Source organism: Arabidopsis thaliana, chromosome 4 (assembly GCF_000001735.4).
Source record: "Arabidopsis thaliana chromosome 4, partial sequence".
Classification (NCBI taxonomy): Eukaryota; Viridiplantae; Streptophyta; class Magnoliopsida; order Brassicales; family Brassicaceae; genus Arabidopsis; species Arabidopsis thaliana.
Window position 1 is genome coordinate 874,810 of NC_003075.7, and position 22,613 is coordinate 897,422.

The 22,613-nt window shown below is 36.8% G+C and overlaps 4 protein-coding genes and 1 non-coding gene across 14 annotated transcripts; 4 read left to right on the forward strand and 1 right to left on the reverse strand.

Moving 5' to 3' along the window:
- Positions 1–70: 70 nt before the first annotated feature.
- On the forward strand, positions 71–1,372 carry AT4G02000 (Ta11-like non-LTR retrotransposon). The gene has a single exon (NM_116431.3). The coding sequence runs from the start codon at positions 150–152 to the stop codon at positions 1,092–1,094; it is 945 nt and encodes a 314-aa protein (NP_192109.1). The 5' UTR covers positions 71–149; the 3' UTR covers positions 1,095–1,372.
- Positions 1,373–2,066: 694 nt separating this feature from the next.
- On the reverse strand, positions 2,067–4,965 carry AT4G02005. 6 transcript variants are annotated; one of them, NR_141727.1, is made up of 5 exons: positions 4,858–4,965; positions 4,275–4,372; positions 3,770–3,819; positions 3,657–3,701; positions 2,081–3,452 (listed from the first exon to the last, which is right to left on the reverse strand). It is a non-coding gene; the product is annotated as an other RNA (non-coding RNA). The 6 variants fall into 6 exon arrangements; NR_141726.1 differs by adding an exon at positions 4,690–4,768 and having other exon boundaries at positions 2,099–3,701; positions 4,858–4,914; NR_141728.1 differs by having other exon boundaries at positions 2,067–3,452; positions 3,657–3,819; positions 4,858–4,923.
- Positions 4,966–6,251: 1,286 nt separating this feature from the next.
- On the forward strand, positions 6,252–10,654 carry AT4G02010 (Protein kinase superfamily protein). The gene is made up of 8 exons (NM_116432.5): positions 6,252–6,678; positions 7,223–7,639; positions 7,781–8,152; positions 8,389–8,601; positions 8,963–9,334; positions 9,456–9,699; positions 9,782–9,929; positions 10,033–10,654. The coding sequence occupies exons 1-8, from the start codon at positions 6,648–6,650 to the stop codon at positions 10,411–10,413; spliced, it is 2,178 nt and encodes a 725-aa protein (NP_192110.2). The 5' UTR covers positions 6,252–6,647; the 3' UTR covers positions 10,414–10,654.
- Positions 10,655–11,770: 1,116 nt separating this feature from the next.
- On the forward strand, positions 11,771–17,178 carry SWN (SET domain-containing protein). 4 transcript variants are annotated; one of them, NM_116433.3, is made up of 17 exons: positions 11,771–11,919; positions 12,171–12,290; positions 12,391–12,656; positions 12,797–12,955; positions 13,209–13,293; positions 13,397–13,540; positions 13,629–13,676; positions 13,761–13,832; positions 14,076–14,680; positions 14,770–14,917; positions 15,239–15,459; positions 15,531–15,662; positions 15,756–15,843; positions 15,934–15,981; positions 16,061–16,189; positions 16,269–16,346; positions 16,743–17,178. In NM_116433.3, exons 1-17 carry the CDS (start codon positions 11,884–11,886, stop codon positions 16,932–16,934), a joined length of 2,571 nt encoding a protein of 856 aa, NP_567221.1. In that variant the 5' UTR covers positions 11,771–11,883; the 3' UTR covers positions 16,935–17,178. The 4 variants fall into 4 exon arrangements, with proteins under 4 accessions (NP_567221.1, NP_001328437.1, NP_001328435.1 ...); NM_001340355.1 differs by having other exon boundaries at positions 11,788–11,919; positions 16,061–16,346; positions 16,743–17,146; NM_001340357.1 differs by having other exon boundaries at positions 11,791–11,919; positions 16,269–17,149.
- Positions 17,179–17,272: 94 nt separating this feature from the next.
- AT4G02030 (Vps51/Vps67 family (components of vesicular transport) protein) lies at positions 17,273–22,550 on the forward strand. Of its 2 annotated transcripts, NM_001203725.1 has the most exons (22): positions 17,367–17,623; positions 17,728–17,755; positions 17,958–18,004; positions 18,089–18,228; positions 18,354–18,408; positions 18,497–18,604; positions 18,712–18,810; positions 18,941–19,018; positions 19,173–19,250; positions 19,389–19,541; positions 19,782–19,882; positions 19,972–20,039; positions 20,163–20,236; positions 20,321–20,387; positions 20,582–20,697; positions 20,795–21,049; positions 21,130–21,246; positions 21,323–21,394; positions 21,475–21,525; positions 21,611–21,847; positions 21,942–22,118; positions 22,241–22,509. In NM_001203725.1, the coding sequence occupies exons 1-22, from the start codon at positions 17,453–17,455 to the stop codon at positions 22,364–22,366; spliced, it is 2,418 nt and encodes an 805-aa protein (NP_001190654.1). In that variant the 5' UTR covers positions 17,367–17,452; the 3' UTR covers positions 22,367–22,509. The 2 variants fall into 2 exon arrangements, with proteins under 2 accessions (NP_192112.2, NP_001190654.1); NM_116434.4 differs by lacking the exons at positions 17,728–17,755; positions 17,958–18,004 and having other exon boundaries at positions 17,273–17,623; positions 22,241–22,550.
- The last annotated feature ends 63 nt before the right edge of the window (positions 22,551–22,613 follow it).

A 22,613-nucleotide genomic window follows, 5' to 3' on the forward strand; every position in this document is an offset into this window, starting at 1 on the left:
AGAATAAAACGGTTGACATCTATAACGTTCAAAGGGGTAAAAATTAATCGAATTTGTGGAAAATCAAAAAATATTAGAAGGTCATACAAGAAAGGTCGGACATGTGAAAGAGAAATAGAAATCTAGTTATTTTTTTTGTAAACCTGAATATGACATCTCTAACGATTGATCTCCTGTCAGTACTACGAAGGGAACCTTGGTTGTATAACAACTGGTTTGTGACAACTCATAGATGGGAGGTAAATCTTACGTTTCACCTGTTAACATCTATTGAATTATGGGTTCAGATGCGTGGAATTCCTCTTTTGTATGTGTGTGAGGAAACTGCTTTAGAGATAGCACATGAGTTAGGAAAGATTCTCACTCTGGATTTTCATGACTCCACCACGACTCAAATAGCTTATATCCGTGTGAGAATCCGGTTTGGAATTACAGATCGCCTGAGGTTTTTCCAAAGAATCATTTTTGATTTTGGTGAGGCTGCTCTGATAAGCTTTCAGTATGAAAGACTTAGGAGAATCTGTAGTAGCTGCTTCAGAATGACTCATCACAGGAACTCATGTCCTTACCGTCAGATTGAGCCTCTCCATAGGGTGACTAACTCCACTGCTCAAAGGAATGTTAGAGAAGAGGTGTTCATGAGAGATGAAAATCTGAGATCTTCAATGAATTCACAATCTCAGATGTCTGAGAGTTCGTTTCCTACTCCTATCGATCCACCTCCAAGGATTCCTCATCCTCCTTTAAATCCTGATGAATTGGTGGCTGCATATTACCCTCATACAAGAGCTACTTCTTTACCAAACTTTGCAGGTCCTTTGCCTCAGGTACCTCTTAGAAAAAATGTGGATGAAAGGGATTCTAACATCCAGCCTTTCTCCGGACCTGCATTTGCAGCACACTCTCCACGCCTAGTGGAAGTAGGTGAATCATCAAGGCAAGGTGAGAATACTCAGAATGTTCACACGGTGGAAAAGGGGGATTCATCAAAAAGAAAGAACATGGGTGGTCCCAGGTTTAAAGATGATGCAAGAAAGTCCAATGAAGATGAGCATATGAATGGAGGGATTCTGAAACCTCCAAAAAAGCGTTGATCACTCTGCTATAATTCTGTCATGTTTTTTAATTTAGTTGCTTTCAGTTCAATCAAGCAGCCACAAGATATGAAGAAGATGGTATGGCCTAGTATCCCTTTTTGGTTTTGGCATACCCGAAGTGTAATGTTATGTGGTGTAATGCTCTACTCTAATTACCCTTACTCTACTCTTTTGTTTTACAACTTAGATGACTCTCTAGTTAGATAATCTAATGTTGTAAGTGGTAAAAGTGTGTGTCAAACTCTGAAAGTGGATGTTCTTCCACTGTTGGATCGTTTACAACTGCTGTTTTTAATAAAAAGGGTAATACTTATGAGAAAAAAAAAAGACATCTCTAACGATCAAAAGACTGGACACCAGGTTCAGTTTGTTTTCACAGTAAATGCAATTTAACCATCAATTTTTTTCACTAATTTTTGACTCTTCCTCAGAAAAGGTAGGATGATAGGATGATAAGTAAACAAATTTAGGAATATCTGTTTTCAAACTTGTATATATATTATTTTTTCTGTCATCTGTTTTTAATTAGAGCTCTTTTGAACCATTTTTGTGGAATATTGTTTACATAAGTGATGTGATGCGGTTCGGAACGGACTTTTCGTGCTAAATTATATGCTTTTACATTTGCGCTTCGAGAGATTAAAGATAAAGAGAAGTTTGAAAACTCATCCTTGTCGCTCTGAAATTCCTCCAAATATCATGTTGGCCATTCGGTTGGGAAAGACACTATCTTCAAGCTTGTATATATTTTATCTTCAAGCTTGTATATATTTTGGTTACTTTTCACAATTACGCAATTTTCTACTTAAGCACTTTGAGTCTTAGGTGACAAGTGTATACCAAATCTTGTTTCTGTAAAGAACAAATGGAAACATTCATTCTACAATTGCGCAACATATATAGGAAAACTGAAACCACATTTAAAACCAAATTCTACAATTTGATCATCACCAGAAAACGGAACTGATGACATCATCATATGTGTAACATCTATCTTTTAAGCACTTCAAAAATTTCTGTGGTTCTGTTTTGGTTTCTATAAACCATATTCTAACGTCTATTAAAAGGAAGAAGATAACTTCAAGCCAAACAAGCTACATAAAAACTAGAACTAGAAGAGAACATTCAAGAAATAGACTAAGAACAAAACGCTTGTGGTCTCTCTTAGAGATTCTGAAGAATGTTCCTAAAGAAAGCAAGACTGTGGAAGATTGAAGGAAAGCTAAAGATGTTGAAGAACCCTGAAACAATCATTACCATTTGGTATCAAAGGCTCATGTTTTGGAGGAAACATTGATGAGTCTTTCACCAGTTTTTTTAACCCCAAAGGTTAAAAACCTGCTAACAAGTATTTCATACTTAAACAATTTCTCTGGAAACAGTTACTTTACATAACAAAGAAATTGAAATCTTTCAAGAAACAAGAGAACTAGTATCATTCACGGTTACAAAATTAGCTTCAGACACGAAGAAACACAACACAAAACTAGAAACTAATGATTTCTATTAGTAAATTAACGGAGCAATCAAACTTGAAAGACAGATGATGAAATATAACTTGTTAAAATGTATATCCATGAATAATCGTAATTTATAGTAATCTGGAGAGATATTGTTGATCAACGAAAATTGTAATTGAGCACTAAATATTTTTTCTCCCTTCTCAGACACTCATAACAAAAGAAAGGTCTCATATCGAACCACTACTAAGCAATCATTACAAATCAAGTAAGATAATCTTCCAAGGACAATCAATAACCATCTCTTTTCGAGTTCATCATAAATTTCAATGTTAGTAATAGCTATTTTTTGAATTAATACATAGACCACTCAAACAAACAAGGTATTCAAGTTAGCACTAAACCAATCAACACAAAGATTAAGGTAAGAAAACACCGTGTAACAACCAACATATTCAAGCAAACAAATACTACACAACAAACAACCGAAAAAGTCACAACTTCAAAGCATAAACCACACAAGCACATATTCAAGTTAGCATATTAGACCACACAATACACATATTTAAGTAAGTACAGATCATGCAACCACTAACAAAATTCAAGCCATCGCTCCAAAGAATAATCCATAGAATGACCAACGGATTTAAGCCATAGCTTCAAATTATAAACCATAGTCCACATAATAGTCCATAAAACAACCAATAAAATCATATTCTCACGTCTAAATGTTCATAACAATACTAAACAAGTAAAAGGTATCTTTTTCTAACGATTATCTAAATTGTTTACTTACCTAAGACCGAGTTGCAATTAATGTAACAAATTCTTCATTTTTATCAGAAGTAGGTTTTGATTATGATAGTGTTTCTATCTTTGTTGACATTTTTATACCCTGCACTAAGAAGAGTGATTGTCAAATAAATTCCATTGAATCAGTTGCTCAGGTATTTAAAGCAGGATCTTGTTAACTTAAGATTTCTAACATTAATACTTATATCAACCAATCGTATACAAACATAGGAGAAGCACATGCCTTATCCTAAAGTAATTTCATATTCTTGCATCAAACAATTTCTAAAAATCACCAAGAAAGTACCTGAGGGATGTTATGCAGAGTCTATTTTTCAATTATCGCTGTGATCTGCGCCATAATCTAAGTATGTAACAATATAAAACTAATTAAATACAAGTTTAAGGAGAAACACATACCAATCTTGAAGTCCATAGACACTTTGAAATCTCTGAGTCTTCAAAAATATCTGGAAAAATAAAAAAGTTGCGTCAGTTATCATTTGGTGCACATATCCTCTTTAAATTTGCGATCTCACTGTGTATGGCTTATTTTATACCACACACATTTAGACCAAGTAGTCACTGGTTTGTGTTAACCTTAAGGGGCTTTTTCTGTTCCCTTTTCCCATCTGAAACTTGAACCTTAAGGAACTCTCATCTGAACCAAGGGCTCTGTCAAAGCCATGGGTTTGAGATTGTCAATTGTATTTAAGCCGTTGGTTTTTATACCGTAAAAACGGTTTAAGCCGTAGGTATCTTTCGAGATTCAGGACAAATTGTCTCCGATCTTTTAGATCATCACAGAGGGACAAATTATCCCAATTTAGATTCAGACACAAGGGCAACCAGTAATAATACCGTATGTCTAATCTCTTGGGATTGAACTATATAGCAAATTGGAAACCACAGTTCAGAGAATTACCTGAAGAGTATGTAGACTGTTGCGAAAGCATTCTCGAGAAAACTCTCTGTGATCAATGAGAGAAGAATCCAGTCTCTGTCTTCTTATACGAACATGATCTGCAACAATAAGAAGAAAAAAACAATGTTAGGTAAATATACAAGTCTTTGATCGCTTAACTGTACTCAAAATTAAATTCACGATTACAGATATTGAAACCCTAATTCAAAGAATCAAACACAAATATTCGATTAATTGGAAGTAAAATCGAGTAAATCAAAACAAAAAAGATCGCAAGATCTTAAAAGAAAAGCGATTTTTGAGAATTTGAAACCCTAAAGAGTTAATTCGATGAAGAGGATTATATAAATCTTTGTTTAATTTTACCCAAATTGAAGAGAGAAACGAGAGAAAGAACTTAAAGGCGAATACTAACCGAAGAGAAAACCATCAATCTCCGATTAGTTATACTCAAATCGAGTACAACAAGGGAAAGAACTTGAAAATTTGAAACCCTAAACATCGATTACAGAAATTACTGACTGAAGAGAACGATAAGTCATGATAAATCCAGATGAAACCGAAGATTTGAACGAAAACTTACAGAGCAAAATTCAAAATCGCCGATCAAAGAGTCGCAGAGAAAGAGAATAATGAAAACCTTTTTTTTTGGCATTATAATAGAAATCTCAGGGAATTTGATACGCTTATATACGCCACGTGGCACATTCCTAACGTTGTCGCCAACGCTAATAACGGCTACATTACGTTTTAGAAACAAATGTTTTGATTTTTGCGTGTTGTGATTAGTGAATGTGGCCACGTCATAAGCGTTACATGTAAAATTTGTTAAATATTAAATTATAGCATGCCAAAAAAGAACAACAAAAAAAATATTAAGGAAAAAGCAAATTACAAATACATCTTTTATGTAACACGATCACATTATCATTAAATAAATTAAAATATTATTATTCAAAAGTGAAACATGTGGACACAAAATTATTTACCGAAATTATTTATTCTTCAAATCCTAATCATCAAATAGTATATTTTAATGTTTGATGATTCTGATTACTAACCATCTAGAATATTTGCTAAAGTTTGTATTCCCTCTATTTCATAAAATTTGATGTTTTACGTTTTGCACGAAAAAGTAAATTTTTTATTTTTTAAGTATTATTTTGTTAGTTTAATAATATTATTGTTATCTCTTCCTTTTAATATTGGCCACAAACAAAATTAATAATTATACTTTTACAAAACATTAATCTTTTGTGGAACAAGTAAAAGAACCCAAAGCATCAAATAATTTGGAAGAGAGGGAAAAATTAACAACGTAACAAGGTTTTTATAAGTCGTCCATTGTTAAGAAATTGGGCTATAGTCTAAATATTTTTTTAACAATGGGTCTTAAAAGTTAAAACATAAAAAAAAATCCAAAAATTGTGATGAGCTTCTGCACCGATGCCCCTTTATTCTACCCATTTTTGGTCTGGGTCTGGTCTTCACGTCGGCTCTTGGTACACTGCCACTATAAATTCCGAAAGCTGCTCGTCGAATCTCTACATTACTGACATGTTTGGTTAGCTATCTGTTCATCGTCTTATTCACCGGGCAGAATCATTCAAGCTAGCTATCTATTCTTGAGAAAAGCTTTCGAAAATATTGTACTGCCACTTCACCTTTAGAACCTTAAGTAAATTGTTCGATACCATTGCCATTGTAAGAAAGGATTTTTTATTTTTTCCGGTTTAACATTGGTTTTCATTTTAACTTTTAACGGATCAAAATATTAACAGAGAAGTCCGATAGTGACTGACTGACTGACTGTGACGCTTTTTGTTTTTAGCTACCGTTAATGTTTGTTTTCCGTTAACGGCGTATTTTAGTGTGCGTGGACATATACGCTCAAGTACGCCGCACGCTTCTCTTCTTTTTGTCGCGCATTCAAAAACCGAAACGATCAGAAAAAAAAAAAAAGAATATTAAATAAACATTTTGGACTAAACAATTAATTTTTTTTTAAAATAATTTCTCGAAAGAGAAAAAAAGAGAGAGAGAGAGAGAGATGGAGCTTCTACAGTACTAAAAGCTGAGTGAATCCGAAGAAATCTCCGCCAACGGAATATTTTTTTTCTGGGAGCTGAAAATCGTTGGTGACGATGGCGGATTCTCTTTCTAGGGTTTACGGAACTCTGTTTAGTGGTGTTAATATATCTCTCTTCTCGGATCCACCGTTGAAAACCCCCTGAAGAGTGTTTTTTTTTCCGGGTTTAAGGTCTTTTACGTTTCGTTTTTTCTTGAGATTTCGTCTTCCGCTGTGAGTTTCTGTTCTCGCGGCGAGTTTTTGTGTAGATCTGAGGGTTTTCAAGGCAAGAGAAAGTGTCGGTGATGTCGATTTTCTCACTCGCGAGCTCTTCTGGTAAATTCTCGTTTATCTATTAGCTTCTTATACTGTCTCTTCCAAGTGTAGTGATCTCGATTTTTAAGGAATTTTGAAATTGGAGGAAAAAAAGTTGTGATGTTTCGGATTTCTAATTTTGTCTATGGGACCTATGTGATATCTAGTTACTTTGTTTCTTTATCTGTTAGGTCACTCTGATTTTGGTTAGTGAATATCAAGTCACAATATAGATTTGGAATGTAGTTTGGATTTGAACTTATCGTGCTCAAGATTTTTAGGTTTATAGTTTCTAAATATATGGTACATGATCTTTAGCTCTGGACCTATATGTTAGATTATCCAGGCTCAAAAAGGCAAAGTATGTTGGAAGTGATTTGGGTTTTGGACCATGTCTTTGTATATTTTCATGAATATAGAATAGTAGGTTGAATTCATTAGGTTGCTTAAAGACATTCTTTCAAAATTACTCCCGAATGGTTGCAATACCTAATCACATGGCTAGCTTTAGTTCTGTTCTTGTCTTAGCTCTATCTCACTGTTTTTAACGATATAACAATCCCAGATTCACAAAGAGATGACCTAATAATGGCGTTGAAGGCGGTGGTTATTGTATATTGTGTGGTTTCTCTCGTCAGTGTTCAATTAGCTGATGCTCAACATGAAGGACTGCCAGTTTCACCAACGTTATCACCTTCAACTTCACCAGTTATCACTGATCTGCCCCTACCAGCTGAATTTCCGCGGTTTCACAGAAAGTATTTCGCACCACAACAAGCAGAAGCACCTCAGCATTCTCCCCCTTATAGTCGTTTGGTCGCTTCTGATCATCCCCCTACCAGCTCACATTTCTCCAAACCTTCCATGAAAAGGAATGCTCAGTCTCCTGGAGCCGGCTTGGCTGATATTGCTCCAGCACAATCTAGCAATGGTGTTCTTCCTGATGCCTTAACTCAGCCACCTTTGTCGCCCTCCATTTCAAGTAAGAAATTATCCATTCTCATAACTAAATCAATGTTAGCCTTTACAAGGATAATTTAAGTTCAACTTTCTCTCTTTTCCATTTTGAATTTGAATAACTTTTTGATTCAAGATTCATTGTGTTTATTTGTTGTTCTTCCAGATTGTTGCAAATCAGATATGGTGCTTAAACGAAGAAGTATTGGTTGCCACTGCGTGTATCCTATAAAACTGGACATCCTTCTCTTGAATGTTTCAGAAACTCCTAGTTGGAACATGTTCTTGAACGAATTTGCTACCCAGCTTGGTCTCCTACCTCACCAAATCGAGCTGATTAACTTCTATGTGCTAAGCTTATCAAGGATGAACATATCGATGGATATCACCCCTCATTCTGGAATTAGTTTCTCAGCTAGTCAGGCATCCGCAATAAACTCTTCCCTTATCAGCCACAAGATTCAATTTAGCCCTACTTTGGTGGGAGATTACAAACTTCTAAACCTTACTTGGTTTGAGGCCCCTGCACCTTCGCAAGGTAAAGTACTTTTCTACAATTGTATCTGGGAAAGAATTCAATCGCCCCATCAATTCTGCACATTTGATTTCACATCTGCGGTCAAAGTTTCATCACATTCAAGATAGCATAGCCGAAAGAAAGTAGACTGATATAGTTTTTTATGTTAAAAAAGCATCTCCCAGTTTGATGCTTTTTGGAGTATATCACCATGATTCCTTGCATTTGCACTAAGATAGGTCTTAATATGTTTGCAGCACCTCTAGTGGCTTCTTCACCTCATAAAGCACCATCACAAGGATCCTCAGCAACTACGTCAGTAAGATCTCCAGGGAAAAAGAGGCATCCCAATCTTATTCTTATCTTTTCTATAGCCGCTGGTGTGCTTATACTTGCCATAATCACTGTACTTGTTATTTGTTCCCGCGCACTCCGAGAAGAGAAAGCTCCAGATCCTCACAAAGAAGCTGGTATGTACCTCTTCTGATTACAAGGTTTAAATTATAGGCCGATCTCAGTTAGGAATACGTGAATCATGTCAAAAGGTACACATCATGTGAGCAGCACATTGGGAAGTTAGCATAGATGTTGGGATAATGTCAACTTTTATATTGGGTTTAAAGTTGTGTTGTTAGTTGTCAACAGACCTTATGTAAAAAGCCAACAGACCTTAGGAATCAAACAAAAGGATTGAGAAAAATGGGGATACATAGATGATGAATGATTGCTGTCCACTTACCAGTGTGATTTATGTTACTTTCCTAAATCCTGGCAATTAACTTTTAGTTCTTGTTCTTAGTAAAAACTTGATCGCATATTCCTTTCTTTCAGTAAAACCAAGGAACCTGGACGCTGGTTCATTTGGGGGATCTCTTCCTCACCCAGCAAGTACACGGTTTCTGTCATATGAAGAACTCAAAGAGGCAACTAGCAATTTTGAATCTGCTAGCATTCTAGGAGAAGGTGGGTTTGGCAAGGTTTACAGAGGCATCTTAGCCGATGGTACTGCTGTAGCGATTAAGAAGCTCACAAGTGGTGGGCCACAAGGTGATAAAGAATTCCAGGTGGAGATTGATATGCTTAGCCGTCTTCATCATCGTAATCTTGTGAAACTTGTGGGTTACTATAGTAGTCGAGATTCTTCTCAGCACCTACTTTGTTATGAGCTTGTTCCAAATGGCAGCCTCGAGGCTTGGCTCCATGGTAATATCTCCTCTTTGCTTCCCTTGCTGCCTATTTTTAGATCTGACATTGTCAAAAGTAGTTATTGTACACTGAGTTCATCTACAAGAGTGGTTTATTTAAGTCATTGTTTATGCTTCAGGGCCTCTCGGGTTGAACTGTCCTCTTGATTGGGACACCAGAATGAAGATTGCACTTGATGCTGCAAGAGGACTTGCATACCTTCATGAAGACTCGCAACCCTCCGTTATACACAGAGATTTTAAAGCCTCTAATATACTCCTTGAAAACAACTTCAACGCCAAAGTTGCAGATTTTGGCCTAGCCAAACAAGCTCCTGAAGGCAGGGGTAATCACTTATCTACTCGTGTTATGGGCACATTTGGGTGAGTTGCTCATATCTCTCGACAGTTTTCATATACAACCTTAAATTCTGAGTTGCCTATTGAATCCGCGATCTGTTTTCAGATATGTTGCGCCTGAATATGCAATGACGGGACACCTACTCGTCAAGAGTGATGTTTATAGTTACGGTGTGGTCCTTCTCGAATTGTTAACTGGTAGAAAACCTGTGGATATGTCACAACCTTCAGGCCAAGAAAATCTCGTCACTTGGGTAAGTAGAAAGTTCTTGTCATCTCCTAGATCTTCCTGCACTTTCATTGTCGAAAACTTAAGCTTTTGAAGTCTCGAATGTAAAAATTTGATTCTGGATGCAGACAAGGCCAGTTTTAAGAGACAAAGACCGGTTAGAAGAACTAGTCGATTCAAGACTTGAAGGAAAATACCCGAAAGAAGATTTCATAAGAGTATGCACAATCGCTGCAGCTTGTGTTGCACCTGAAGCTAGCCAGAGACCAACGATGGGCGAAGTGGTTCAGTCACTTAAAATGGTTCAACGGGTGGTTGAGTATCAAGACCCGGTTTTAAACACTTCAAATAAAGCTCGTCCTAACCGGAGACAATCATCAGCTACGTTCGAGTCAGAAGTAACCTCTTCTATGTTCTCTTCTGGTCCTTATTCTGGTCTAAGCGCTTTTGATCATGAAAATATTACACGAACAACTGTTTTCTCAGAAGATCTTCACGAAGGCCGATGATAGAAGCCAGGGTTTTCTTCTTTTTATTTGTTTTTCTCCCACTTACGGTGAGAAAATTTCCACCAGAGAAGCTTTTGAGTTTGGGACATTATTACAGCTCTTTGGATTTTGGATTCTCCTTTATTGGAGGATAGAATTTTGTATATATTTTTGCGTTAATTAATTAATATTTGCCACAACCATCAGATATACAAATAGAATTTGAATATACTTTTTCCAATATAAAAAAACTATGTACAGGTGATTAGTTTGTACTGTTAATTTTTAAAGGCTTTTTACAGTAAAAGTTTTTACAGCTAAAAGTAACAGTATAATACTTTTTTTTTATGGAATAATCTAAATAAAATATAATCTGTTGAAAAACTAATATTTTAAATATAATTTTTATGGTATCAAACCAATATTTAAAGTAATTCCTTTCTTATTAGTTAAAATCACAGTTTTTATTATTATTATTTTTGATAGTGGTTATGTTCAGGAAAGGACTGTCATACATTCAGGATGGATTTACAGAGATTGCAATGGATGTTTCCTTAGTTCAGGGCGTGCTCAACTTCAATCGTCACAATTATCTCTTCAAGCAGAGGCTCTCGGATTTCTTCATGCCCTTCAAGTGACTTGGTCCCGAGGACTACATTATGTACTTATGTGTGGTTTGAGAGCGATAATGCAGAGCTAGTAAATCTGATCAATACGCAGAGTGATCATAATAAGATCATCACTCTTCTTTATGATATTCGTTATTGGATGGTGAAGCTTCCGTTCTCTTCCTTAGCACATGTTAATTGGGAAAGAAATGCAGCTGCGGACATCTTATCTAAAAAGGCTCAGTTAATTAATTCTCTGTACCACCATTATGGTTAGAAAGATATTTGTATCTCCCTTTACAAGTTTATAAGAAGCATACATATGTTAAAAAAAAAAAATCTTTACAGTTTAAATCTTTACGCTCAGAGATTTTTACTTTACAGCTAATATTCTTAGCCTCAATGGCTAGTATTGTTAACGTCAAAGTTTCTAAAGCCACACAAATCATAGTAGTTACCTTTAAGATAAAATACAATTATAATCACAAATATCTTAATATTTTTACGTTCAGAGTTTATTACTTTACAACTAATACTTATCTCAAACGTAACTGCTATAACCTGTGTGGCTCTAGAGACTTTGACGTTAATAATATTAGCCATTATTAGCCTCAACGGCTCCAGAGCCAGGCATGTCGTAATAGTTATCTTTAAGATAACATACAATTATAATCACAAATAGAAAATAATTGTCGCAAAACCACTAATTAAATTACACACGTATAAGCACTATTCATTCACACGTGTGGCGTTCTTTGTATGTAATGTAACCCCCCTTCCAGTCCACACTCCGTTCGTCCTTCTCACAAGTCTGATTGCGGAAAAAGCAGAGAGAGAGAGAAAGTTCGAGCGGAAGAGAAGCGGAAAGCTCGAGGAGTCATCAATGGTGACGGACGATAGCAACTCCTCTGGACGAATCGTACTCAGATTTACCTTTCAATCTCCTCTTTTTTTTTTTTTTTTGATTTATTATCTGATTTTGCTCGTATGCGCATGATCATTCGCGTTTTTTCAGCTGATTGTTCGTGAAATCCGTTTGAGTTCATCAAATTATAATCGCTCTCTTACTTTTGTTCACTGTTGGAGTTGATGGACCTTATAGAATTAGTGTTTTTCCTCGTTGCTTTTGTTTTTTACACGATTTTTGTTTTGATTTGGGCTTCTGAATAGAAGTCTCATGTAGATGATGATGATGATGGTGAAGAAGAAGAAGATAGACTCGAGGGTTTGGAAAACAGATTAAGTGAGCTTAAAAGGAAAATTCAAGGAGAAAGAGTTAGGTCTATTAAAGTAAGAGAGTTTCTATACTTGATGTTCTTTACTAATTATACTAATGTCTAAAAAATTTGAAATCATTTATCCGTTTTTGATTGTTTTCCTGGGAATGTAGGAGAAATTTGAGGCTAATAGAAAGAAAGTGGATGCTCATGTTTCTCCCTTTTCATCTGCTGCATCGAGCCGAGCTACCGCAGAGGATAATGGAAATAGCAATATGCTTTCTTCGAGAATGAGAATGCCACTCTGCAAGTTAAATGGTTTTTCTCATGGTGTGGGAGATAGAGACTATGTTCCTACTAAGGATGTTATATCAGCAAGTGTCAAGCTTCCTATTGCTGAGAGAATACCGCCATACACTACCTGGATATTTTTGGACAGGCATGCACCTTTTCTAGTTCTCATTTTTGCGTTGGTAGCATGCTATTCTAAATTCAGTTGAACAATAGACTAGAACATCAAATTCAGTTTTCATATTATGTGTTGTTTTTCTTTTCTGAAAAAATATCTTAACCATGCAGAAATCAAAGAATGGCTGAAGATCAGTCTGTGGTTGGTCGAAGACAAATCTACTATGAACAACATGGTGGTGAGACGCTAATATGCAGCGATAGTGAGGAAGAACCAGAACCTGAGGAGGAAAAACGTGAATTTTCCGAGGGTGAAGATTCCATTATATGGTTAGTTTTGCAGAGAGTGTAAATTATGGACTCTCATGTACTCTGATGGGGAAAAATTGTGATACTGGTATTTGAAGAAGTACCTGGGTGGAATTTATTAACCAATGAATCACATTTGTTGATGCTAAAAAAAGATGTCATATTTCGTATTCATATCAAATTTCATTCTGTAAGACTCTTCATTAGCATTAGGTTTGAAATATATCTCACTATATATGAATTTCTTCATACCTCGTTTGACTTGAATTGGCAGGTTAATTGGGCAGGAGTATGGCATGGGTGAGGAAGTGCAGGATGCCCTTTGCCAGTTGCTAAGCGTAGATGCTTCTGATATCCTGGTGCAGTTTTTAGTCATCTTGTTCTTGTGGTTTATCTAATGATGTTTTTCTGGTCTTCCTATTCTTCTTCACTAATGATGTTTGGCTTTCCTGTCTGCTGCAGGAAAGATACAATGAGCTCAAGTTGAAGGATAAGCAGAATACCGAGGAATTTTCTAATTCCGGATTCAAGCTGGGAATATCTCTGGAAAAGGGCCTTGGTGCAGCTCTAGATTCTTTTGATAATCTTTTCTGCCGCCGTTGCTTGGTACTTGGATTGTTCTTTGTGACAGAGAGAGCATGTATTATTAAGTGTTTGTTAATCATGTTAATCCTTCTTTGGTTATTTCTAACAGGTATTTGACTGTCGTCTGCATGGATGTTCTCAGCCTTTGATTAGTGCTGTAAGCTTGAATTTGTCTTTACTTTCTTTAGTTGTATTGCTAAAGTTTCAGTGGACAACATAACAAGAGAACTTTGGTTGACAGAGTGAAAAACAGCCTTATTGGTCTGATTATGAAGGTGATAGGAAACCCTGCAGCAAACATTGTTACCTCCAGGTCTATCTCTCTCTCTGTCTCTTTACATTCTCAGAGTGATTTGTATATTCGTAGTTAATAAACTATATTCATTAGTGAGATCATGGAATATATGCTCTGACCTAGATTGAGGTTTAGCATGTATGCGTTTGCTAGAGGAGTGATCTTTCATTGTAGTTGTACTAGTGCATAGTCTTGTTTATGCAGTAATTTTTCTTGGTTCCAGAGTTTGAATCACCATTATTCTTATGTTAATGATTTTAGCTCAAGGCGGTCAGAGAAGTACCAGAAACATGCAGTAATTTTGCATCTAAAGCAGAAGAGAAAGCTTCAGAAGAGGAATGCAGCAAGGCTGTCTCCTCTGATGTTCCCCATGCTGCTGCTAGTGGTGTCAGTCTGCAAGTTGAGAAGACTGATATTGGTATCAAGAATGTAGATTCATCCTCTGGTGTAGAACAAGAGCATGGAATTAGAGGAAAGCGTGAGGTCCCAATTCTAAAAGACTCCAATGATCTGCCTAATTTATCGAACAAGAAACAGAAGACCGCAGCCTCAGATACAAAAATGTCATTTGTTAATTCTGTCCCTAGCTTAGATCAGGCATTGGATAGCACAAAGGGTGATCAAGGTGGAACAACTGACAATAAAGTAAACAGAGACTCAGAAGCTGATGCAAAAGAAGTAGGTGAGCCTATTCCAGACAATTCGGTCCATGATGGTGGTTCCTCAATTTGTCAGCCACACCATGGTAGTGGAAACGGAGCAATAATCATTGCAGAAATGTCTGAGACAAGTCGACCATCTACAGAGTGGAATCCTATCGAGAAGGATCTTTACTTGAAGGGAGTCGAAATCTTTGGAAGAAACAGGTAAACTGGATCTTGGTAAATTATTATCTTTAAACACAGAACACCTATAACGTATTTACATCTAGTATGTTTTGTCCGTGCTATCTCAGCTGTCTTATTGCAAGAAACCTGCTTTCTGGCTTGAAGACATGCCTAGATGTGTCCAATTACATGCGTGAAAACGAAGTTTCAGTTTTTCGAAGATCTAGTACCCCAAATTTGCTGTTGGATGATGGCAGGACTGACCCAGGGAATGATGTAAGCTCTTGATCTTCCTAGGGTCTTTTGTCTTTTCAAATTTTCTGCAGTATCTGCGACTTTGGGCATTGTTGTATTGAAAGTTAGCTTGTCAGACTGATAGGGTTAGAGATCTATTCCAGAAGAAAAAAGTTCTGATCCGGAAAAGCCAATTTCCTTGCTTAATTTTTCCCTGATACCTGCATTGGACAAGAGAAAACGATAGTTGACCATAAGTTGGCTTAGACAAGTGATTATTTTATTTGAGATTTTATTGATATTAGCATGCCATGTCTGTCAGAATCATATTTTGGTTTACCGCTCTCTTACTTTACTTGACAGAATGATGAGGTGCCTCCAAGGACAAGATTGTTCCGTAGAAAAGGCAAAACCCGGAAGCTAAAATACTCTACAAAGTCTGCTGGTCATCCGTCTGTCTGGAAAAGAATAGCTGGTGGCAAAAACCAGTCCTGTAAACAATACACGCCGTGTGGATGCCTGTCAATGTGCGGAAAGGATTGCCCTTGTCTAACTAATGAAACTTGCTGCGAGAAATATTGCGGGTATGCAAACAAATTAACGTCAATTGAAGTAACAGAGGATCTTCTTATAACCATCCATTGATTTAATTCAGGTGCTCAAAAAGCTGTAAAAATCGTTTCCGAGGATGTCATTGTGCAAAGAGTCAATGCAGAAGTAGGCAGTGTCCCTGCTTTGCTGCTGGCAGAGAATGTGATCCAGATGTTTGCAGAAATTGCTGGGTTAGGTAGTCATTTTAAATCTAGATCTCTTGATGTGCCATATACAATCAAATCTACTATTTGATGAGTAACTTAAGATGCCTTGCTTATTCACTCAGTTGTGGAGATGGTTCTCTCGGTGAAGCACCAAGACGCGGAGAAGGGCAATGCGGAAACATGAGACTTCTCCTGAGGCAACAACAGAGGGTATAATACTGTCATCAAATCATGTATTTACTAAAAATAAAATGCATTCATTGTTGATAAATCTAGTTTCTCATGTGCTATATTTACCAGATCCTATTGGGAAAGTCTGATGTTGCTGGATGGGGTGCTTTTCTAAAGGTAAAGCATGTGAATATCTTCCTCATTAACTTCTGTTTCATACCTCTTGTATGTAATCTGAACCTCATCTGATCATCAGAACTCGGTCAGCAAAAATGAATACCTTGGAGAATACACCGGTGAATTGATCTCACACCATGAGGCGGATAAGCGTGGGAAAATATATGACCGGGCAAATTCGTCCTTCCTCTTTGACTTGAATGATCAGGTGACCAAATCTCTCACCCTTCTTTCTGATAGTTTCCTCTTGAATTTCGCATATGTCAGTAAGCTTTTGATATTTGCAGTACGTCCTCGATGCTCAACGCAAAGGTGACAAGCTGAAATTTGCCAATCACTCAGCTAAACCCAATTGCTACGCTAAGGTACTAAATGCTTCTCTCTCATATCCATTTTGGTATGAAAAAACCACATGATCGGTTAGTAATTATACCTTCTTTCTCACCTCTAGCCACTCAAAAGTTCCATTTAGAAGGAGGACTAGGATTATAACATTTTGTAGAAACTAATCGCAATTAGCACTATAGAAAACAGATGATCAAATCTAGCTTTGTAGGTTATGATCAAAACACACTTGTTTCTACAATCTTTATGATTGTAATGTGTAAAGTAACATGTGTATATCATCTGCTAGATTTATTCAACCCTTTTCGAAAGGTGTTAATTATTTACAAAAAAGAGCGATTTTCAGTCTATTGTCGTAGTAACCATGGTCTCATCGCTTCCCGCATAAGTACGGTGTCTTTTTCTGTGTGGTGTAGGTGATGTTTGTAGCAGGAGATCACAGGGTCGGGATTTTTGCAAACGAACGAATAGAAGCTAGCGAAGAGCTTTTCTATGACTATAGATATGGACCAGACCAAGCACCAGTGTGGGCTCGCAAACCTGAAGGCTCCAAGAAAGATGATTCAGCCATTACTCATCGTAGAGCCAGAAAGCACCAATCTCATTGATGATTACTGGCTAAGAGAAGTAACTTTTATAAAAATAACTTATAGAGTTGTGAGAGATGATATTTGAAGTTTGATAACTTAAGCTTGTCTTTATTAATTAATTATTATAGAGTTGAGATTTTATTTTATTTTGACATCGAGTTTGGACTTTGTATAGGTGATAAAACAATTTATGAATTATTGGGGTCAATAAGTAAAAATGTATCATTTCGAAAAATAGTTTCAAATTTATGGATTTTTGAACAGCTAAAGCCAATCTATGTACTTTTCAACGAATAAAACTGATTTAAAATAAGTGAACGAACCAATCACACTAAACCAGTGCCTAATCTCATAAAAAGTAATCCGACTGCTAAACCGTATTCCGGTTCGAATCGGATACGGATCCGTTTCCCAGTTGATTAGTCGGATCCAGTTTCTTCTTGCTTTTTCAATTCACATTACGAATCTCCGACGCCAAAATTCTGCTTCCGGTAACAGATATTTTCGTCGTCGAGAAGAAGCAGGAGTTTAGAAAAATGGCGACGGAGGCAGCTCCGATGGACGAAAAGGCGAAGAGAATGAGAGATCTATTGTCGAGCTTCTACGCACCGGATCCTTCAATCTCGACGAGTGGTTCCTCCATCAACGCCTCTTTCGATAACATCAACAGCACTTCCTTTGATGCTGATCAGTACATGGATCTCATGGTTAGTCTTCGTTTCTTGTCAGAATATTCGTGAATCGTCAACACAAGCGTCAATAGCTTGTATATTGTATCAAATTATTGAGTATTTCGATTCACTGAAGTTAGATTCGGCTCTTTGATCTTGGTCTAAGTGGTTAGTTCGAAATTTAGAATATGTTTAGATCCGACTGTTATCTTTTGGAGCAGGAATATAGTTGCTAGTTTTGAATTCTACCCTTCGGATGAAGTTTACAGTGCAAGGTTCTTGTAGAGGTCTCTTGATCAATGTGGTCTGGTTTGGTTATTTTCTATGCAAACTTATGAGAATTCTGCAAATTTAGTTGTTCTTATCAAAGATCTTCCTGCAATGGTTGATAGTTCGGAACTAAATTGGGTTTATGAGGTTTGTGTTAAGTGTGGTGACAGTAGTGCTAGCGATCTGATTGAGATATATGCCACAGTCTGGTGATTTTATTGGCTTGTGCAGATCAAAAAGTCGAATTTGGAGGTGCTTCTGCAAAGACATGTTCAAATGGCTGCTGAGATTAAAAATCTCGACACAGACTTGCAAATGCTAGTCTATGAAAATTACAACAAGTTTATCAGTGCAACAGATACAATCAAAAGGTACTTGTAATGGTTCATGGATCGTTTCAGGTGTTAAGTGTGTCATTTAACACTTTTCTCTATATGATTTGATTTCACCACTCGGTAGTATATTAAATTCAAAATGTTGCTTCTTTACCTGGTAGGATGAAGAGTAATATTTTCGGGATGGAAGGCAATATGGACCAGCTTCTTCAGAAGGTGTTTTGAACACATATGATACACGTAGTTTTGGATTTTTTTATGGGAACTTCTCACTCATAGTATATCTCCCAACTGACTCATGCAGATAATGTCAGTACAATCAAAGAGTGATGGGGTCAACACTTCTCTTTTCGAAAAGAGAGAACATATAGAGAAACTGCACCGGACTCGTAATCTTCTTCGTAAAGTTCAGGTATGTAATGAGTCATTTTTGCTAGCTTATATATCTGCTGTGTTGTCACCTGATCATTATAGCAATAATATGAATTTACTCAAATTAATTTTTGTGAGAAAGAGCAGTTCATCTATGATTTACCTGCAAGACTGCAAAAATGTATCAAGTCAGAAGCCTATGGCGATGCTGTCAGGTTCTATACTGGAGCAATGCCAATTCTCAAGGTTTACATCTGTCCTCGGATAACTTTTCCATTTTTTTGTAGTATTCTTTTCATGTTACTGGGGCATTTAACATTCTGAAGATATATATGTGGAGATATGTTTAAAAATATGAATTTCTCTTTCTGTTCAGGTATATGGCGATACATCATTCCAAGACTGCAGGCGAGCTTCCGAAGAAGCTATAGAAATTATCATAAAGAACTTGCAGGTATACCTTTTGGTCCTAGTAGTCTATACTTGTCTGGATTAATAAAAATCTACATACAATACTGGCTTATCAACCATATAAACAAATAACTGGTCTTTATGTTTTGTGTTTGTTATTTCTTGATGCAAGAAACCTATTTTGGCTTGTTTGACAGACGAAGCTATTTTCAGATTCAGAATCCATACAGGCGAGAGCTGAAGCTGCAGTGCTTCTTAAGCAGTTAGATGTCCCTGTCAGTTCTTTCTCTTAGCTCAATTATCTGTGACTTGTTTAAGTTGTTATAGAGCTACCTAGAACGTTCGTAATGTTCATCCTTGTACAACTGGTTTATCACTGGTTGTGACATAAATTTGGATTGCACATCCTGCAGGTTGATAGCTTAAAGGCTAAACTGTTGGAAAAACTGGAACAGTCTCTTGATGGTCTTCAAATAAAGCCTGAGGAGGCAAGTACACTTGTAGAGGACGATGATTCATCTAACGATACAGAAAGCAATGACCAACATCCTGCTAAAATTCATGAGGTAAACACGGACTATGTCGCTTCCTTATCCTTTGTGTTTTTGATGAATGCAAGTTGGAACACAGTCAAACTGACTGTATCTATTAAGCACTTTGAATATCCGCAGCTGCTTTACAGGAGATTTTCTCATTAGCCACCATATTGAGATCTCTTTTCTTTTATTTCATTTGGTTTATCAGACTTGACGAGCTTTTTATTTGCACTTTTGATATTTTAATGGTTGTCCCCTTTTTTCTGATAGGATGCCGTACGTGGATTTTCTGAGGCCATACGTGCTTATCGAGAAATATTCCCCGACTCAGAAGAAAGACTTTTCAAACTCGCGAGAGCCTTAACAGCAATGTAACGCACTTTTCTTTGATATATTGATCCATAAATCGAGACTTTGTTTGTGTCTGACCTGCAGAATTTCTAACACTTATGGTTGTTAGGCACTTTGAGTACATGGAGCTATATATAAAAAAACGGGTTTCTGCAGCAGATTTTCTAGGAATTTTTCGTGAGTACAGTGAATTTCCTCATGCCCTTGTCTCTTTTTTATGTTGCTTTCATTTCTTCTGAAAGCTTTGGTTAAATCAGTCTAATGAACATATATACCCTGTCTGATTTCTGTTGGACGTAGGAATTGTATGGGAAGATGTGGTACTTATGGACGAGGTGCTACCTGAGGCTGCACTCTCTGATTTATCTGCAGAGGTTGACCCTCATTTATGTTGTGTGGTTCTATTTTTCGTTATAATGTGTAGAACTATATATGATTACTAGCACTCCTCATTTCAGGCTGCCCAGGTTACTCTTAAGCAATTTGTTGCGAGAATGTTTTCTCATCTTCAACAGGATATATCAGGTTCGCTGTTTTCTAATTTCTACTGGATTCAGAATTTCTTAGTGAGGGAAAAGAGAGAATGAGTGTAGCTTCACTTTTCATAAGAACTTCTGTGAAATGGCCTTTAAGTAATTTGAAGAGTAGATTAATCTCTTCGTGAAGTTTTAGTCTTCAAATGAAATAGAATTATAATGAGGTATATATATACATGGCAGATACTCTCTTGAAATTCGATATCAACCAAAAGGAAGCAGTTGAAGGGGAACTCTTGAAGGTTGTCCTGGAAGCTAGCCAAAAAGCAGTGCTACAAGGCACCACAAATATATTTCAGGCACATTCCTTCTTCTGTTATTTATTATATTTTGGCTGTTATATCATCTGTATGAATTCCATGCTCAAAAACGCTTATATTCGTTCTATCACTTCAGGACTTCCGTCAGCTTCTTGATGAAAAAACTGGAATATTTATAAAGATGAAGGATTTAATCAGTGGTTGGATTCAGAAAGGATCTCAAGACTTCTTCAGGTCACTAGAAGCTCAATTTCTAGTGCTTTCTGGAAAAACTAGCTCATCAAACGATATAGAGGGAAAATCGAGTGACAAAATTCATGCTGGTCTCATTCTTGTATTGGCGCAGCTCTCTGTCTTCATCGAACAAAAGGTCATCCCGAGAGTTACTGAGGTGAGATTCTTACAAGTAGTTTTGCATAAAGTTTAAATCAATTGGTAGCTGGTTTTGAGAAATTTCATATGCTTATTCAGGAAATAGCTGCTTCCTTCTCTGGTGGAAATTCCCAAGCCTTTGAGAATGGACCTGCTTTTATTCCTGGAGAACTTTGCCGGGTCTTCCACGCAGCCAGCGAGAAACTTCTCCAGCATGTATGAATGAAACTCCAAAACTTGAGGTCGTTTACCAAAACTTAACATCAACTAACTAAATCATTTCATATTTCAGTACATAGACACAAGAACACAGAAGGTATCAGTTTTACTGAGAAAAAGGTTCAAGACACCTAACTGGGTTAAGGTATTGCTGTTGTGGTGTGGCTAATCTTCTTAGAGAAGCATTTTACCAGTCATTGTTTTTTAATTCCAAATATTATGCAGCACAAGGAGCCACGAGAGGTTCACATGTATGTCGATATGTTTCTTCACGAGGTTTGACAACTCTTCTCCTCTTAACCTGGAAATTATCTAAAGAGCATGCAATAAATCATATTTGTTTGGATTTTCTACTTCGCAGTTAGAAGAAGTTGGTAAAGAAGTGAAACAAGTTTTACCTCAAGGGACTTTCCGTAAGCACAAAAGAACAGACAGCAACGGAAGTAACACTACAACCTCATCACGAAGCAATACCCTCCATAATGATAAGATGGCACGGTCAAATTCACAAAGAGCTCGTAGTCAGCTTTTCGAGACACATCTTGCAAAACTGTTCAAGCAAAAAGTAGAAATATTCACCAAGGTTGAATTTACCCAGGTAAAAACGAAAGAGGTTCCCTTATAGTTATATCAAACGCGCACTGCCACACGCTCATCATCTCCTGATCTCTTTTCGTGCTAAATATTTGCAGGAATCCGTTGTTACAACAACAGTAAAACTTTGTCTGAAGAGTTTGCAAGAATATGTCCGTCTCCAAACGTTTAACCGGAGCGGGTTCCAGCAGATTCAGCTAGACATTCAGTTCTTAAAAGCTCCATTGAAGGAAGCAGTTGAGGACGAAGCTGCAATAGACTTCTTGCTCGACGAGGTGGTTACACCTAAAGCTCCTTCCTTTACTTTTCTTCTTATTACCATCAAGCAGAGGCTCTATGTCTATCTTTTGCAACTGACCATTGATTCTCCGACCATGATGTGTGTTTGTATTGACAGGTGATCGTTGCGGCTTCGGAGAGATGTCTTGATGTGATTCCATTGGAGCCACCGATCTTGGACAAACTCATACAAGCTAAACTCGCTAAATCAAAGGAGCACAACAACAACACAGTTTCTTCTTAAAAGTTTTCATAACTCAAACAAAGTATACATGATTTTTGCCAATTTATTTCCGCTTCTTGTTATCATCCGTAGTGTAAATCAAAACCATTGAATTGTACTCTCTAGCATTGAACCAGTAAAATCTACACCGTAACTTCTTCTTTACTTTTGTGAACAAATCTTTGAATTTTTTTTTTTAGCAACATGCAATTTGACTTAAAAGATATGTAAAACCCTAAAACTAAACTACATAAATTCCTAATTACAC

Bases quoted from the DNA above. Each gene is read 5' to 3' on its own strand.
- AT4G02000 (NM_116431.3), top strand. From the start codon at position 150: ATGACATCTCTAACGATTGATCTCCTGTCAGTACTACGAAGGGAACCT.
- AT4G02010 (NM_116432.5), top strand. From the start codon at position 6,648: ATGTCGATTTTCTCACTCGCGAGCTCTTCTG. The intron at 6,679-7,222 runs GTAAATTCTCGT...TAACAATCCCAG, and splicing joins CTCACTCGCGAGCTCTTCTG to ATTCACAAAGAGATGACCTA. The intron at 8,602-8,962 runs GTATGTACCTCT...CCTTTCTTTCAG, and splicing joins AGATCCTCACAAAGAAGCTG to TAAAACCAAGGAACCTGGAC.
- SWN (NM_116433.3), top strand. From the start codon at position 11,884: ATGGTGACGGACGATAGCAACTCCTCTGGACGAATC. The intron at 11,920-12,170 runs GTACTCAGATTT...GCTTCTGAATAG, and splicing joins GCAACTCCTCTGGACGAATC to AAGTCTCATGTAGATGATGA. The intron at 14,681-14,769 runs GTAAACTGGATC...GTGCTATCTCAG, and splicing joins GAAATCTTTGGAAGAAACAG to CTGTCTTATTGCAAGAAACC.
- AT4G02030 (NM_001203725.1), top strand. From the start codon at position 17,453: ATGGCGACGGAGGCAGCTCCGATGGACGAAAAGGCGAAGAGAATGAGA. The intron at 21,848-21,941 runs GTAAAAACGAAA...AAATATTTGCAG, and splicing joins CCAAGGTTGAATTTACCCAG to GAATCCGTTGTTACAACAAC. The intron at 22,119-22,240 runs GTGGTTACACCT...TTGTATTGACAG, and splicing joins TAGACTTCTTGCTCGACGAG to GTGATCGTTGCGGCTTCGGA.